The following is a 13,200-nucleotide window of genomic DNA, read 5'->3' as shown; positions in this document are numbered from 1 at the left end:
GGGGGCATCATCTCTGTGAGGAGGCACTCATAGTCTGAGGGCGGCATCCTGTCTGTGAGGCGCTCATGGTCTGAAGGGGGAGTCCTGTTGTGAGGAGGGACTCATAGGCTGAGGAAGGAGACCCATCTGTGAGAGGTCTGTCATGGTCTGAAGGGGACATCCTCTCTGGGAGGGCCTCATAGTCTGAAGGGGGAGTCCTGTCTGTGAGAACATCATGGTCCACAGAATACTAAGTGATTATTGATGAAGACTTGGGTAGATGGCAGATTGGGAGGTACACGTGGTAGGTGCTTGCTTTGTGCCAGACGCTGTGTTACAGCCCTAGGTCATGGTGGCAGTTAGGACCAAGAAGGCAACAGAGAGCAGCATGGCTGAGCAGTGACTGTTAGGGCAGGCTACCCTGTGCTGGGGCGTCTGGTCCCTTCCTGTCTGTGTAGCCAGTTACTGGGAACCCAGAGAAGCTGGTGAACCTGAGTGTAGATGGGCAAGAAGCCGGGAAGCAAGGGTTCGTCTCTCCCTTGGTAAATATGTGCAGAGTGTTGTATAAAAGCTTCCGACGGGCCTAGATTCCCAAGGCTCCTGTGGACATTTGGAAGAATAGCAGTTCCAAGACAACATGTAAAAATGTCTGGTGCTATAGAGCCAGAATCTCTGGACCGTGGCTGGTGCGGCGGGAGCCAGGATTCTTACCCCGGGCTTTGGAAACCCCTGTGTGACACAGGAGCTGGTGTGTGGTGGTGGAGACAGCGCTCCGGAGGACTGGATGTGTGTGTCATCGAGGCCTGAAGATCTCGATGCTTCTCATCCTATGCTTCTCATAGCACATGCACCGCGGACCCTGGGCCCTCTCGGACACAGGGCTCTGCTGAGTGTGGAGCGGGAACGGGCTCCCACCTTCAGCCTGTGGCCTTGAGCTTCAGTCACTCTCTCACTTGTTGCTTGGCAGCTTTCCATTTTTGCAAGTCGATGGACTCACAAAAAAGTAGTATCTTCCTTGATTGTATTTTTCATTCACCTGGTTATTACTTCAGGTTGAGCCTCTAAACAGACACTATGGTGTCTGTGGTGTTCATTTTATTTTATTTATTAAAATATTTTATTTATTTATTTGACAGAGACACAGTGAAAGAAGGAACACAGGGAGGGGGAGTTGGAGAGGGAGAGGAAGAAGCAGGCTCCCTGCGAAGCAAGGAGCCTGATGCAGGACTTGATCCCAGGACCCTGGGATCATGACCTGGTCTGAAGGCAGATGCTTAACCGACTGAGCCACCCAGGCACCCACAAATATTTTATTTTATTTTTTTTTAAAGATTTTATTTGTTTATTTGACAGAGAGAGAGAGAGAAAGAGAGATCACAAGTAGGCAGAAAGACTGGCAGAGAGAGAGAAGCAGGCTCCCCGCCAAGCAGAGAGCCCCATGTAGGACTCGATCCCAGGACCCTGGGATCATGACCTGAGCCGAAGGCAGAGGCTTTAACCCACTGAGCCACCCAGGCACCCACAAATATTTTATAAAAATTAGGTTATTTATTATCTTTCCTTCTTAAATTAAAAGAATTCATTATCTTATAAATATTAATCATTTTATTCGTGACACCAGGCGGAACATTTGCCAACCTTTGATGGACTTTGACCCATAGGCGTGTGAATTTCTTACCGTATTAGACCCTCTGTGTGGCAAACCTTCCAGGCAGTTGTTTGCCTGATTTTGTCTGTGGAGTGTTTATCTCGGGGAAGTTTTAAGGTGCGGCTTGTTCAAACCTACCCATTACTTCATTTAATCTCTGTGTTTGATTGTTATTTAAGTCACTTTCCCTTCTCTGTGGCCATGATGTTCAGCGTATTTTATTCTAATATTCCTTCTGGTTTTCCAGTTCTGATCCGGTTTCATGGTTGATTCATCTGGAATTTGCCCTATTTCTGTTATTTTTCATGAGCTAGCTAGTTTTTCCAGGGAGATGTATTGGAAGGTCTGTTTTTGTTTGCCTGAGTTGGGGTGACACCTCCGTCCTGCCCAGAGTGCTCACGTGTAGATAAGCCCATTAGTCGTGTCTGTTTTTACAGGGTATTTTTTAATTTATGTAGCTTAACATCTCTTCCTCTTGTCTATTATACATACTGTCACATGTTAGATTTTTAAAAATCATAGTGTTTCAATAGCTACCCAATATTTTATTTATAGATATGTAATTTATTATTTTATTTTATTTTAAAAGATTTTATTATTTATTTGAGAGAGAGAAAGAGAGAGAGCATGAGAAGGGGGAGGGTCAGAGAAAGAAGCAGACTCCTTGCCGAGCAGGGAGCCTGATGGGGGACTCAATCCTGGGACTCCAGGATCATGACCTGAGCCAAAGGCAGTTGCTTAACCAACTGAGCTACCCAGGCACCCCACAATTTTTTTTTTTTAATTGCTTTGGTAAATTCTTTTTTTACATGGCAGAAAGGAATCTTTGATATCACTTTCTTCTGCTTCTCATTCTGTAATAGGAGAAGACTGATGTTTTCAGGTGTATATATCTGTGTATATTTTGTGCTTCTGTTCTGCATGATTTAATAGAAAGGCTAGAACTTCCTATCTGCTTATGCATTCAACCCATTCCAACCTTGCATTAAGTAGGATTCTCCAGAGAAACAGAACCAATGGGATTTTTCAGAAGGAGTTGGCTCACATGGTTAAGGAGACTGCGAAGGCCCAAGATCTGCACTTGGCAAGCTGGAGACCTGGTGCTTAGCTCCAGTCCTAGTCCAAGTTCAGAAGCAGGAGAACACCTATGTCCCAGGTCAAAGATAGTCTTGCAGAAAGAATTCTTTCTTCTTTTGCCCTTTGTTCTATTTGGTTCCTCGCTGGATTAGATGAGGCCCACCCTGGCCTGGGAGGGCAATCTGCTTCTCTCACAGCTTCAGATTCAGATATTAAGCTCATCCAGACACACCCTCCCAGACACACCCAGACATGTTCAAAAATATGTGCGACCAGATATTTGAGCATCTGGTAGCCTAGTGAAGTTGACACATAAAATGAACCAAAGGAAACACGATGTTTCGGCTCAAGTATTTGAGGGAGATCCAGCCTCGTGCAGGTATGTATTTGAAAAAGGAAGCATTTTGAAGACCTTTTCAGACTACTGTGGGTATTCTCTTTGGGTACCAAACCAAGACCCAAGTGATGTTTCTTAAAGCTTAGTTTCAGTGTTGAATCTGGAACTGTAGCAGTGACTTTCCCTACTCTGTTCTGTTAAGATCCATGAGTCTATCTGGCCCTTTGAGTGTATGTATACAGCCAGGCGCGACGGTTGGGACACCATACGGTGGTCATTTGGAAAATTCTGGTTCAATGAATTCAGCAGAGTTTTCTGGATGTTAACACATTTGTTATAAAATACCAAGAACCCCCCTCCCCCATATTTGTTCATTTCAGTGTTGAGTCTATCAGAAAAGTGTAGGACTTGTCAAGCTCATGGGCATGGATGCATGTCTCCCCAAATTGTAATTTTCACTCGAAATTTCAAATTTCGTCATTGACCAAATGCTGTCTGTCCGTTGTTTTCCTCTCCGCGGCAGGCGTGCTTTGTTCACTGGTGAGACTGATGAGCACGCATTCTTTGCCTGGCGTTCTTTCAGACAAAAGTGGTGTTTCCTGAGAGGGCAGCTCGGTCAGCTGCCAGCCTCCACCCACACAAGTGCTTCTCCTAAGCTCCACCACGCAGAGGAACTCTCAGTGCGCATGTCCCAGCTGGTCTCATGGAATTGTAAAAATGTGAGAAAAGAATACTGGTTAAGCAGTGTGTCCTGAAACTATGTACTGAGTATGTGGTGCTTCTCGGGAGACATTAGGTGACTTTTGTTAGGTGTGTGGGTGTTTTGTCTCCCTGGGTCAGGTGCTTATGTGCAGAGGTGGCAGGTGTGTGAAGTGGTGATGGGTTGTGACCAAGAGGCACAAACCAGTGGAAAACCAGGAGAGTAGGCACTTGCTGTATCATGAGGGTGTTTGGGCAGTTGCTGGAGGAGAGTCGGGGTGACATGGATACAGGGTCACATGAGGGTTATGTGGAGAGAGGTCCGTGGAAGCAGAAAGAATGTCCCAGTGGCCTGTGAGTTTGGCCTTGGGTGGAAGATTCCAACCTTGCTATTTACTGGGTGCTCAGCAGCCAGAAGTGAGGGACATTGAACTGCAGAGAAGATACAAAGAGGAGGTGTGTGGAGAACAGAGCTGGTGCATTTGTGTGGCTCTGGACCAGGAATAGTAATAGAAGCAGTTGCACTCCGTGCATCCGCGGAGCTCCCAGCTGGCCCTGTTCTGTATGGTGTGTTCGACTGTCTTCCCGACCACCTGTGTCACAGGTGAGGAAACTGAGCCCCAGGGTGTCGGGCCTCTGCACTTCAGCCTGGAGGATGTGCTGATGCTTTCAGCAGGAAGAAATTGGACAAGGGCGTTGACAGAGCAAAAGGCCATGAGAGTAATGAGGCAAGTGTGTGTTGGTGTTTTTTAGTGAAAGGGACATTTTTGCATTTTCATGTAAGTGGAAGTAATGGGATGCCAGGAAAACTACAATGAAGATATTTGTGTAACGCTTGTATTTGACAACATCTACATTTAGAACTGTCAGTCATGGTTTCAGGAGGCAGAGTCATGGCCTTAGAAAATGACGTAGTGACGGGCCCAGAAACGTTGAGATCAACATGTTGATTTTCATCTGGGAATGGGGCAGAGAGTCTCTTAAAACCTGCACAAATTCTGCTCCTTATAGGAACCACTGAAGTTTTTATAAATGATTTTTGTTAACACAGTAATTCAGGACTGTTGATACAACTGAATGTTGCGTAGAATTTATAAAAGTCTAGTATTAGAAACAAATACCGTATAAAACCCTGGAGAGTTCACCAACAAACTGTTAGAACTAATAAGTGAATGGGGTAAAGGGACAGGGTAGAACATCGACATACAAAAATTGGTTGTGTTTCTGAACACTAACAGCAATCTGAAAGAGAGATTAAGAGCAGAACCCAATTTCCAGTGGCATCAAAAACATTAAAATACTTAGGAATAAGTTGAACCAGTAAAGTAAAAGACCTGCACTCTGGAAACTGTAAGACACAGAGGAGCACACAAACAGGTTGTTGCGTTGGAAGAATTAATACTGTTGAAATGTCCATGCAGCCCAAGGTAATTAGCAAATTCAACACAATCTCTATCAAACTTTCAATGGCATTTCTTATAGAAATAGAAACAATCCTAGAATTCAGATGAGATCACAAAAGACCCCAAATAGCCAAAGCACTGTTGAGAAAGAATGGAGTTGGAGGCTTTACACTTCCTGATTTCAAACTATATTACAAAGCTGTAGTGATCAGAACAGTGTGGTTCTGACATAAAAATAGGCACATAGACCAATGGAACAGTATTAGGAAGCCGGAAGTGAACCCACACATGTTTGATCAACTATTTTTGACGAAGTTGCCAAGAACCCATAATGGGGATGGATAGTCTCTCCCGCAGCAGTGCTGGGAAGATGGGCGATGATGAAGCCACACTTGTCTCTTTACCACTCAGAAAAAGTAACTTGAGCTGGAATCAAAGACTTAAATGTAAGACCTGAGCTCATAAAAGGATCTGAAGAAAACAGAGGAAAATCTCCTTGGTGTTGGTCTTTGCAACGATCTCCTGGATATGACACCAAAAGCAAACATCAACAAATAGGACTGTATCAACCTCAAAAGCTTTTGTACAGCCAAAGAAATCATCAGCAAAATGGGAAGGCATCCCACAGAATGGGAGAAGATATTTGCAAATCTTATGTCTGATGAGGGATTATTATCCAAAATAAATGAAGAACGTCTACAACTCAATAGCAGAGAACTAAATAATGGGATTAGGAAATGGGCAAAGGAACTGAATGTCACTTTCCCCAGGAAGACATCCAGTTTCCCAACAGGTACATGAAAAGATGCTAAACATCACTTTTCATCAGGGAAATGCAGATGACCATGAGGTGTCATCTCACACCTGTTAGAATGATTGTCATGAAAAAGATAAGAGATAACAGGTATCACTGAGGTTGTGGAGAAATGGAATGCTGTACACTGTTGGTGGGAATGCGGACTGGTGCAGCCACCATAGAAAACAGTATGGAGGGTCCTCAAACCTTTAAACCTAGAATTTCATATGATCTGGTAATTCTACTTCTACATATGTATTTGAAGGAAAGGAAATCGTTAGCGAAATCTGTCCTCTCTTTCTCATGTTGTTCACAATAGCCAAGATGTAGACGCAATCTGAGTGTCCATTGAAGGATGAACAGATAAAGAAAATGTATATAAATGATGAAAAATTATTCTGCCACAGAAGAGGGAAACCCCGGAGTCTGTGATAGTTTGGATGAACCTGGAGGACATTGCTAAGTGAAATAGGTCAGAAAAAGACAAACGCTTTATGGTGTCATGTATATGTGAAATCTTAGAAACAAAAACAAAACCCCAAAATACCTCAAATTCAAGAGAAACAGAGTAGAAAGGTGGTTTTCAGGGTTACGTGTGAGGGAAATGGGCAGTTGCTGGTCTGAGGGCATGAACTTTCAGTTGCAAGGTAAGTTAGGGGATCTACTGTACAGCGTGATGACTGTGGTGAGCGTTACTTCTCTGGACTCTCGACATTTGCTACGAGAAGAGATCTTAGGCATTTCCTCTCTCTCCTTCACACACCCAGGTAGTGATGGATGTGATAATTAACGTGATTGTGGCAAATATTTAACAATGTAGACATGTATCAAATCATCATGTTGTACACCTTAAATATATACAATTTTGTCAATTACAACTCAGGAAAACTGAAAGGAAACAACAGGGCACGAGCACCCGTGCTGGGGAGAAGCAGGCAGTCGGAGTAAATGTGTACACCGTGTCCCTTTGGGCTTGTGCAATTTTGGAGATGCACTTTGTTGGGGGAAGTTCTGGTGCTTTCCATGGGCTTCCTTCTCCCTGGGGACTGTCAGAGAGGGAGGGCCCCTGCCCGTGTGCACCCGATTCTGAAAGCAGACCCAGGGCATGTAGGATCTGAGGTGTCATGGAAGGACCCCAGGTCCCGTCATTAGACATGCAGAAGGTCTGTGGCTCTTTCTCTGCGTGCAGGGAAAATCCAGCCACCCTGCGTGATGGAAGGTGTTGCCGTGGGACAGCTGGCGCATGGTGGGCACTCCTCCTGTGTCTGCTGCCATCCGCCCCATTCCTGCCACTCTTACAGGAGACTGGTGCTTCCCAGCAAAGCACACCGTCCTGGATGAGCTTGGTCTGGTGGGGGGAGAAGGACACAGAGATGATTTATGAAGGGAGGGGCAGTGGGATGAAGGCTGGGGAGGAAGGCCGGGGGCTTCAGGAACACAATAGCCCAGCCTAAGAGGAGTGATGGAGGGCTTCCTGGTGGAGAAGCTGGCTGCCTCCTTTCGTCTTGGAGAGAGAAACAAGTCAGCTAGACACAGAAGGGTGTGTGGGAAGTTCTAGGCAGAGACAGTGGAGCAGAGCCAAGGGGGTGTGTGGAGATGGTGTGAGTGAGGCTCTGGGTGGAGGGGATGAGAGGATGGGGCAGGGCTGCTGCTGCCGGCATGGGGATCCAGGTTGGGGAGCTCGATTTTGTCTGTGGGCAGGAGGATCAGAAACCTGGCCTGGATTCTGCCCACTTCAAGCATTTGTAAGTGTTGAAAAGGCCACGTGTGGCTGGGTGGGGAGCTGGGTGGAGATGGACCATAGCTGGGTTTCACTTGAGGGGGTGGTTACAGGACCCCAAGCAATAGCACCCGGGAAAGCATCGTGCACATGGCCAGGCACAGCCCCCAGAGGTTGTCCACCAGATCGCCGCTATTCCGAGGAAAACCCCAGGGGCTGTCCATAAAACTATAGGGATCGCCAACTACCTCCTGGAAACAGTGTTTCACCCTAGTGCCTGGCTGGTTTACACGAGGTCACTGTGATTAGTTAAACCTTTTGAAAGTAATGGCTTCGCCCTACGCTGGCCGTGGACTCTCTTATGGCTGAGTTGGCCGTCCACCATGGTGTGTCACACCACTTGTCACCTTGCCACTGACCAGAGCCCTTTCTGGCCCATCATAGTGAGTATCTTCTGCTGCAGATGAATTACTCCAGAAGCTGGTGCCCTGCCTGGCGGCAGCACTCACTACTTCTCCCTCCTTCTGTGGGACAGGCATCTGGGAGTCACGTGGCTGGGCGGTGCGGCTCAGGGACTCTTGAGAGGCTGCAGCATCTGAAGGCACGACCAGGGCCGCACCCCTCTCCAGCTGGCCACACTGGTGCTCCCCATGGGGCCCTCTCCAGGGGGCTGCTCCGGCACCTGGCTGTCCTCAGCAGGACTGGCTTGAGACTCGGGGTGGAGTCTGTAAGTCCTGCGTTCTACCTCATCCGTCGACCAGCCACGAGCCACCAGGGGAGGGACTGCACATGGGCACGGGTCCACGGGTCACTCAGGCCATCTTGGGGTCTTACGGCCATGAGAGTCGTGCCCCCGTCCCAGGCTGCCAGTAGACTGGCCACCTGCCTGACTCAGCATGTGGGCTGAGCATCCTTTGGGGCCAGGGAAATTATTTCCCTGCATTCCTGCTAATTCTCACTTACCTGGAAGCCAGGGGCCTCTGATGATGTCCTCGCTCCCTCGGGATCTCGCGCTGGCCTCCAGACCCGGCTGTGCTTCTGTCTATGTTTCTAGGCTGGCGCGGAAGCCCTTTTTATTCTAAAGGCAAGTCTGTCTTGATTAGAAAATCACTCATCGCCTTTGTGCAGTGCACCCATTAGGAGACGCAGAGTAAACGTTTGTCTTTGTGCATAATCTCCCAGACCTTGGAGGCGTAGAAAGACCATTCGGAAAATAGATCTTGCAAAGATAGCGCTGCTGGCTGTTCTCTGCCGGAGTTCCTGTCACCGCCAGCCAGCGACCAGGTTACTTGCCTGCTTTATCCTTCTTCAGTCCTACAGGACCTTTAGGAGTTCAGCGTTCCCATCCCCAGCTCTAGGAAGGAGAGGGTTGGTGTGTGTGTTGGCAGGTAGAGGGGAACCTCTGGGCTTCCAAGTGCTGAGCCGTATTTGGGGCCTGGCCCCTGGCCCCCACCGAGGGGGCCTTGTTCTTTGAGGACCCTGCTTGTGTACGCTGGTGTCGTTTGTCGTCTCAAACCAGGGTCCCTCGATGGCATCACAGTCGTGCCGGGAGAGGCAGCTGAGGTCCAGAGAGGTCACTGGTCCTGCCCTGGGCTGCATGGCTGTGGAGGGCTGTGAAGGCCCCACCCCCACACGCCCAGCCCAGGTTCCCTCCCCCACGCCCCAGCTGCACCCCTGCCTTCTCTATGCTGGCATCTGGCGGTCGCCGGGGCAAGCTCGCGGGCCCGACCCGCATGGTGGGGGCCTAGGGGGTGCTCCCTGGCAGGCAGCCCAGCCGCAGCCTCTCGAGGGCGGGTCTGTGAAATCCCCATTGGTTCTGGCTCTAAGTCTGCACTGTCTGGGCCTCTGAACGGACGCATGTCTCTGCGCTCGCACAATGGCCTGGGTGCAGGGACTCCTCTGCGGGAATTTAGACGTGGATTTATTCTGACAGTCCGTTCCCAGGCCATCCGGAAGCGTGGGGCGTGTGGCGCTGAATGGGCAGCTTGGTTCTGGTTGAAAGGCACCAGTTCTGAGGCCGGGGGGTGGGGAAGGGGAGGTTTCCCGTCCCTCTTTGGGGGAGAAGCTGTGATTCCCAGGCTGACATGGAGGCTCCGCAGGGCTGGGAGTCCGCACGGCTCTCCTCCGGGACCCAGGAGAGCCCGCGGTTGTGGCGCGGCGTCTTCCCGGTGCTGCCAACCGCCGGGGGCCGGCCAGGGCCTTGCCCGCCGGGTGCACCCCGCCCGCCGCTGAAGCCGGCCCCACGTGGCGAAGGCAGACCTCCCTCTGCCCCGATCTTCGAGGGTGGGCGGTTTGCAGGTGGGAGACGGGTTGCTGCTGAGGCTGCTGAACGCATACCCCTTCTTTCTCTCTCTTCCAGCCTGCAAGTACTCCTGTCACAAGCCATGTGAAGCCAAGGTAAGCTGCTGCTTCCCGAGGGCCGCACCCCGCAGTGGCCTCTGCTGCCTTGGCCAGCGGCCACGGGCGAGAAAGGGGCTGCTAGACGCCTCGGCAGGACGCATACGTGTCATCTCGGGAGGAAGCTGTAGTGCTGTGGTTCTGTACTCCTAACTGTGGAAGGGGACGCTAAGAATCTGGTTTCAGATAAGAATTTGGTGATGGGCCCTGCCCTTGCCCCCCAGCAGGTGCCCCTTCTCTCTCACGATTGCATTCTTGGGGTGGAGTAGGCATAGGGTTTGGGGCGTGTACCTGGCTTTGAGGATTTGGGGGGCTTCTTTAGGGCAGTTTTCTTGGGTTGGTGGGGTGGTCAGGCTGTCAGGGAAGTCGAGGCCTGACTTGGGGAAGGTTGCCCTGGTTTTCGAGTTCCTTGGAGGGGCTGCATTGCCGAGGGTCCCCTGAAGCGCTAGAGGCCCGGGCTGCTTGGTCGGGTTGGGACTTGGACTAGTGGAGCAGTGAGGAGGCCTGGAGCTGGCGGGTGGACAGCTGTGGGCACCCCGGGACGGAGGCCTGGGGTTCTGCCCGGGTCACACATCTGCACCTCCCACATTTTCCAGGAGTGCATGCGTCGTCCCCTCTGACTGGCCGGTCCTGCCTCGGTGGGAGCCTCTCACATATCCACAGGCCGCCCCCGTGGCTGGAGGCCCAGGGAGATGGGGTTTTAGAGTGTGTGCAGAAGTGTGCACTGGAAGCTTGCTTTGTTTGCTGTGGGCTGGCTCCTCGCGATGAGTTCTGTGGGGAGGGATCCTGAATCCCTTCTCCCTCCCTGCCACATGCGTGCACGCACACACATGTGCATGCACGGTTCACACCCATGCAGGAACACAAGCTTGCACATGCACTTGCACATGACAATTCAAGCTCCACGTGGGAGCACGCACACACACCTATGCACACACGCTCACACGTGCACAGTTCACACCCACGTGGCAGCACTCGCACACACGCATAATTCACACCCACACGGGAGCACACACACATGCACAGTACACACCCATGCTGGAGCATGCACACACACAGACACAAGCATGTGCACACACAGTTCACATGCATGTGGGCACACATGTATGTATGCACACAATCCACACATTTGCACGCACACACTTCACACACACACATTCATGCAGACATCTGTTCGCTCACATGCACACACGTACACCCACAGCAAGAACGACAGGCTACTCTGGCCCTTTGTGTTTTTTCAAGAAAGAGATTAAATACCTTTTTTTTTTTAATTTTCCGTGATGGGGGATTTGGAAGGCAGGGGAAGCGGAGAGCGTGGTCCAGAGCCCTGCGCTGCACTGTCACCCCACCCCACGGCCAGCAGCATCCCTGCCGTGCCCTCCGAAGCCGCAATCCCCCGCTCCGAGATATCGGATGTGGGTGCGAGCGGTGCGAGCGGTTTTAGGAACAGACGCCTGTGGTGGGGCCTCGGGGCGTATCTGCTTCCCTTCTGGTCTTGCTCCGGACGGGCCCCTTTCTGGCTGAGGCCAGGTGTTCCTTGCTGGGGCACACACCAGGCTGCTCGTTTCCAAGCTTGGCTTTGTCTGCAAGTGCGCTGCTGTCTCGTGTGTGCTGTGTGCTTCTGAGTGACGTGTCAGAGCACACGCGTTCTCTGGGTTTCCCAGAGGGGCCCCCGCCTGCACGCTGGGAGGGTTGAGATGTGCAGGGCCGTATGGCCAGCCCGGACCCTGCTGGTTGGCCGTGGAGAACTGAGCAGCCCCTCCCCCGCTGTCGGCACCACGTCTTGAAGGCGGCCCAGGGCTGGCTCCTTGGAGGATTGAATTCTTCGGCTCCAAGAATATTCCAGAAGTCTTAGCTATCACCGATGATGGCGTTTCTGGCCACAGTAATTGGCATTTTGCTAAGAGGTAGATAAGCGTTTTCTCTCAGTGGATCGGGGCTGGGGGAAATGTATCCGCATTCATTTTTCTCGATAACCCAGCTTTCGAGGCAGGAGGGAATGCCACCAGCAAAAACAAAGCCCCTTCTGATTTCAGAACCGTAACACTGTCACCACAGGGCGCAGAGCGGCCATACGTGCCCAGCCGCCACTGGAGATAAGCGGGGCCGCTCCGTCTGCCAGGAGCTGAGACGCGGCTCTCGCCGACAGCGTGGGTCCTTGCTCAGCGTGAGTGCGTGTCACACGCAGGCTGCCTCAGGGCCCGGGGCTCCCTGGGTTTCTGGCACACAACCGCAAGGCTTCGGTTTAGAGCACAGGCTTTAGCCTAACGTCTGACCTGGCCCAACTGCTTCCTGACTTGGGGAAGGCAGGCGCTGTGGGTTCCTTCTGTGACGCCTGCAGACTTAGTGGGGACGCGGAAGGAGTGACAGAGGCCGAGCGTGTGAGTGTGTGGTGAAGCCCGCTGTACCGGCTTCACCAAGGACAGAGCCGTCCTGCAGAGCTGGCGCCGAGCGGGGGGCTGGGGGCTGGGGGCAGGGAAGCCAAGGCAGAGCGGGGACCTCGACTGCCACCGCCATGAACTGAGGTCATGGTCTTCCTGGCCGACGGGCAGTATGGCCCCTCCAGCGAGGTCTTGGGCTCGGAGGGCACAGAGAGGCAGAGACGTGGGCTGTGATTCCCCGTGGGGACTGTGATCCCCATGCCCCAGCGGGGGCTTCTTGTCCACTGCGACAAGCCCCCCGGGGCTGCGGTTTCTCTCTGTGGGCAATGGGTGAGCGATCGGTCCACAGTCTGACGTGAAGACAGCGTGCTCTTAGCTGTTAACTATGGTAATCTGGATTATTTAGGTTGTAGGGAAGGCAAATAATTTAGGTTTAATGGCTGGGAAGTATGGGGTTGCAAATACTTTGCTCGGTGGGAGGCTGTGCTGTTTTCTGGAGCCTTGTGAGCTGCCTGGGCGGTGTGAGCTGGTTTTTTTCCGGCCGCTGGCTAACTCACGGGCATGAGCCGTGGGAAGGAGGAGAAAGCCATTGTCGGGAGGCTGGTGATGGGGTCCAGGTGGGACCACGCAAGTATGGCAGAGGTGGGGTCCTGGTGGGCTTTGGCAAGTGGGTGGGAGCTCTGCAGAAGTGGGAATCCACGCTGTCCACCCCATGGCCCGGGCACGGGTCCCTTCCCCGTCTGCCCAGACTGCACACTGC

The 13,200-nt window shown here is 51.6% G+C and overlaps 1 protein-coding gene across 13 annotated transcripts in view; it reads left to right on the top strand.

The window, feature by feature from the left end:
* TNS3 (tensin 3) overlaps window positions 1–13,200 on the top strand; it is a 200,610-nt gene that overhangs the window by 44,765 nt on the left and 142,645 nt on the right. For all 13 annotated transcript variants that reach the window (XM_082692739.1, XM_082692741.1, XM_082692740.1 and 10 more), the window contains one exon: window positions 10,019–10,056. Coding sequence is in view for 7 of the 13 variants with exons in the window: in XM_082692748.1 (XP_082548874.1) it covers window positions 10,019–10,056 (38 nt within the window). In the remaining 6 variants the exon portion in view is untranslated. The remainder of the gene's footprint in view (window positions 1–10,018; window positions 10,057–13,200) is intronic.

Source organism: Mustela nivalis (assembly GCF_964662115.1).
Source record: "Mustela nivalis genome assembly, chromosome: 12".
Lineage (NCBI taxonomy): Eukaryota > Metazoa > Chordata > Mammalia > Carnivora > Mustelidae > Mustela > Mustela nivalis.
This window is presented reverse-complemented; position numbering and strand designations above follow the sequence as displayed.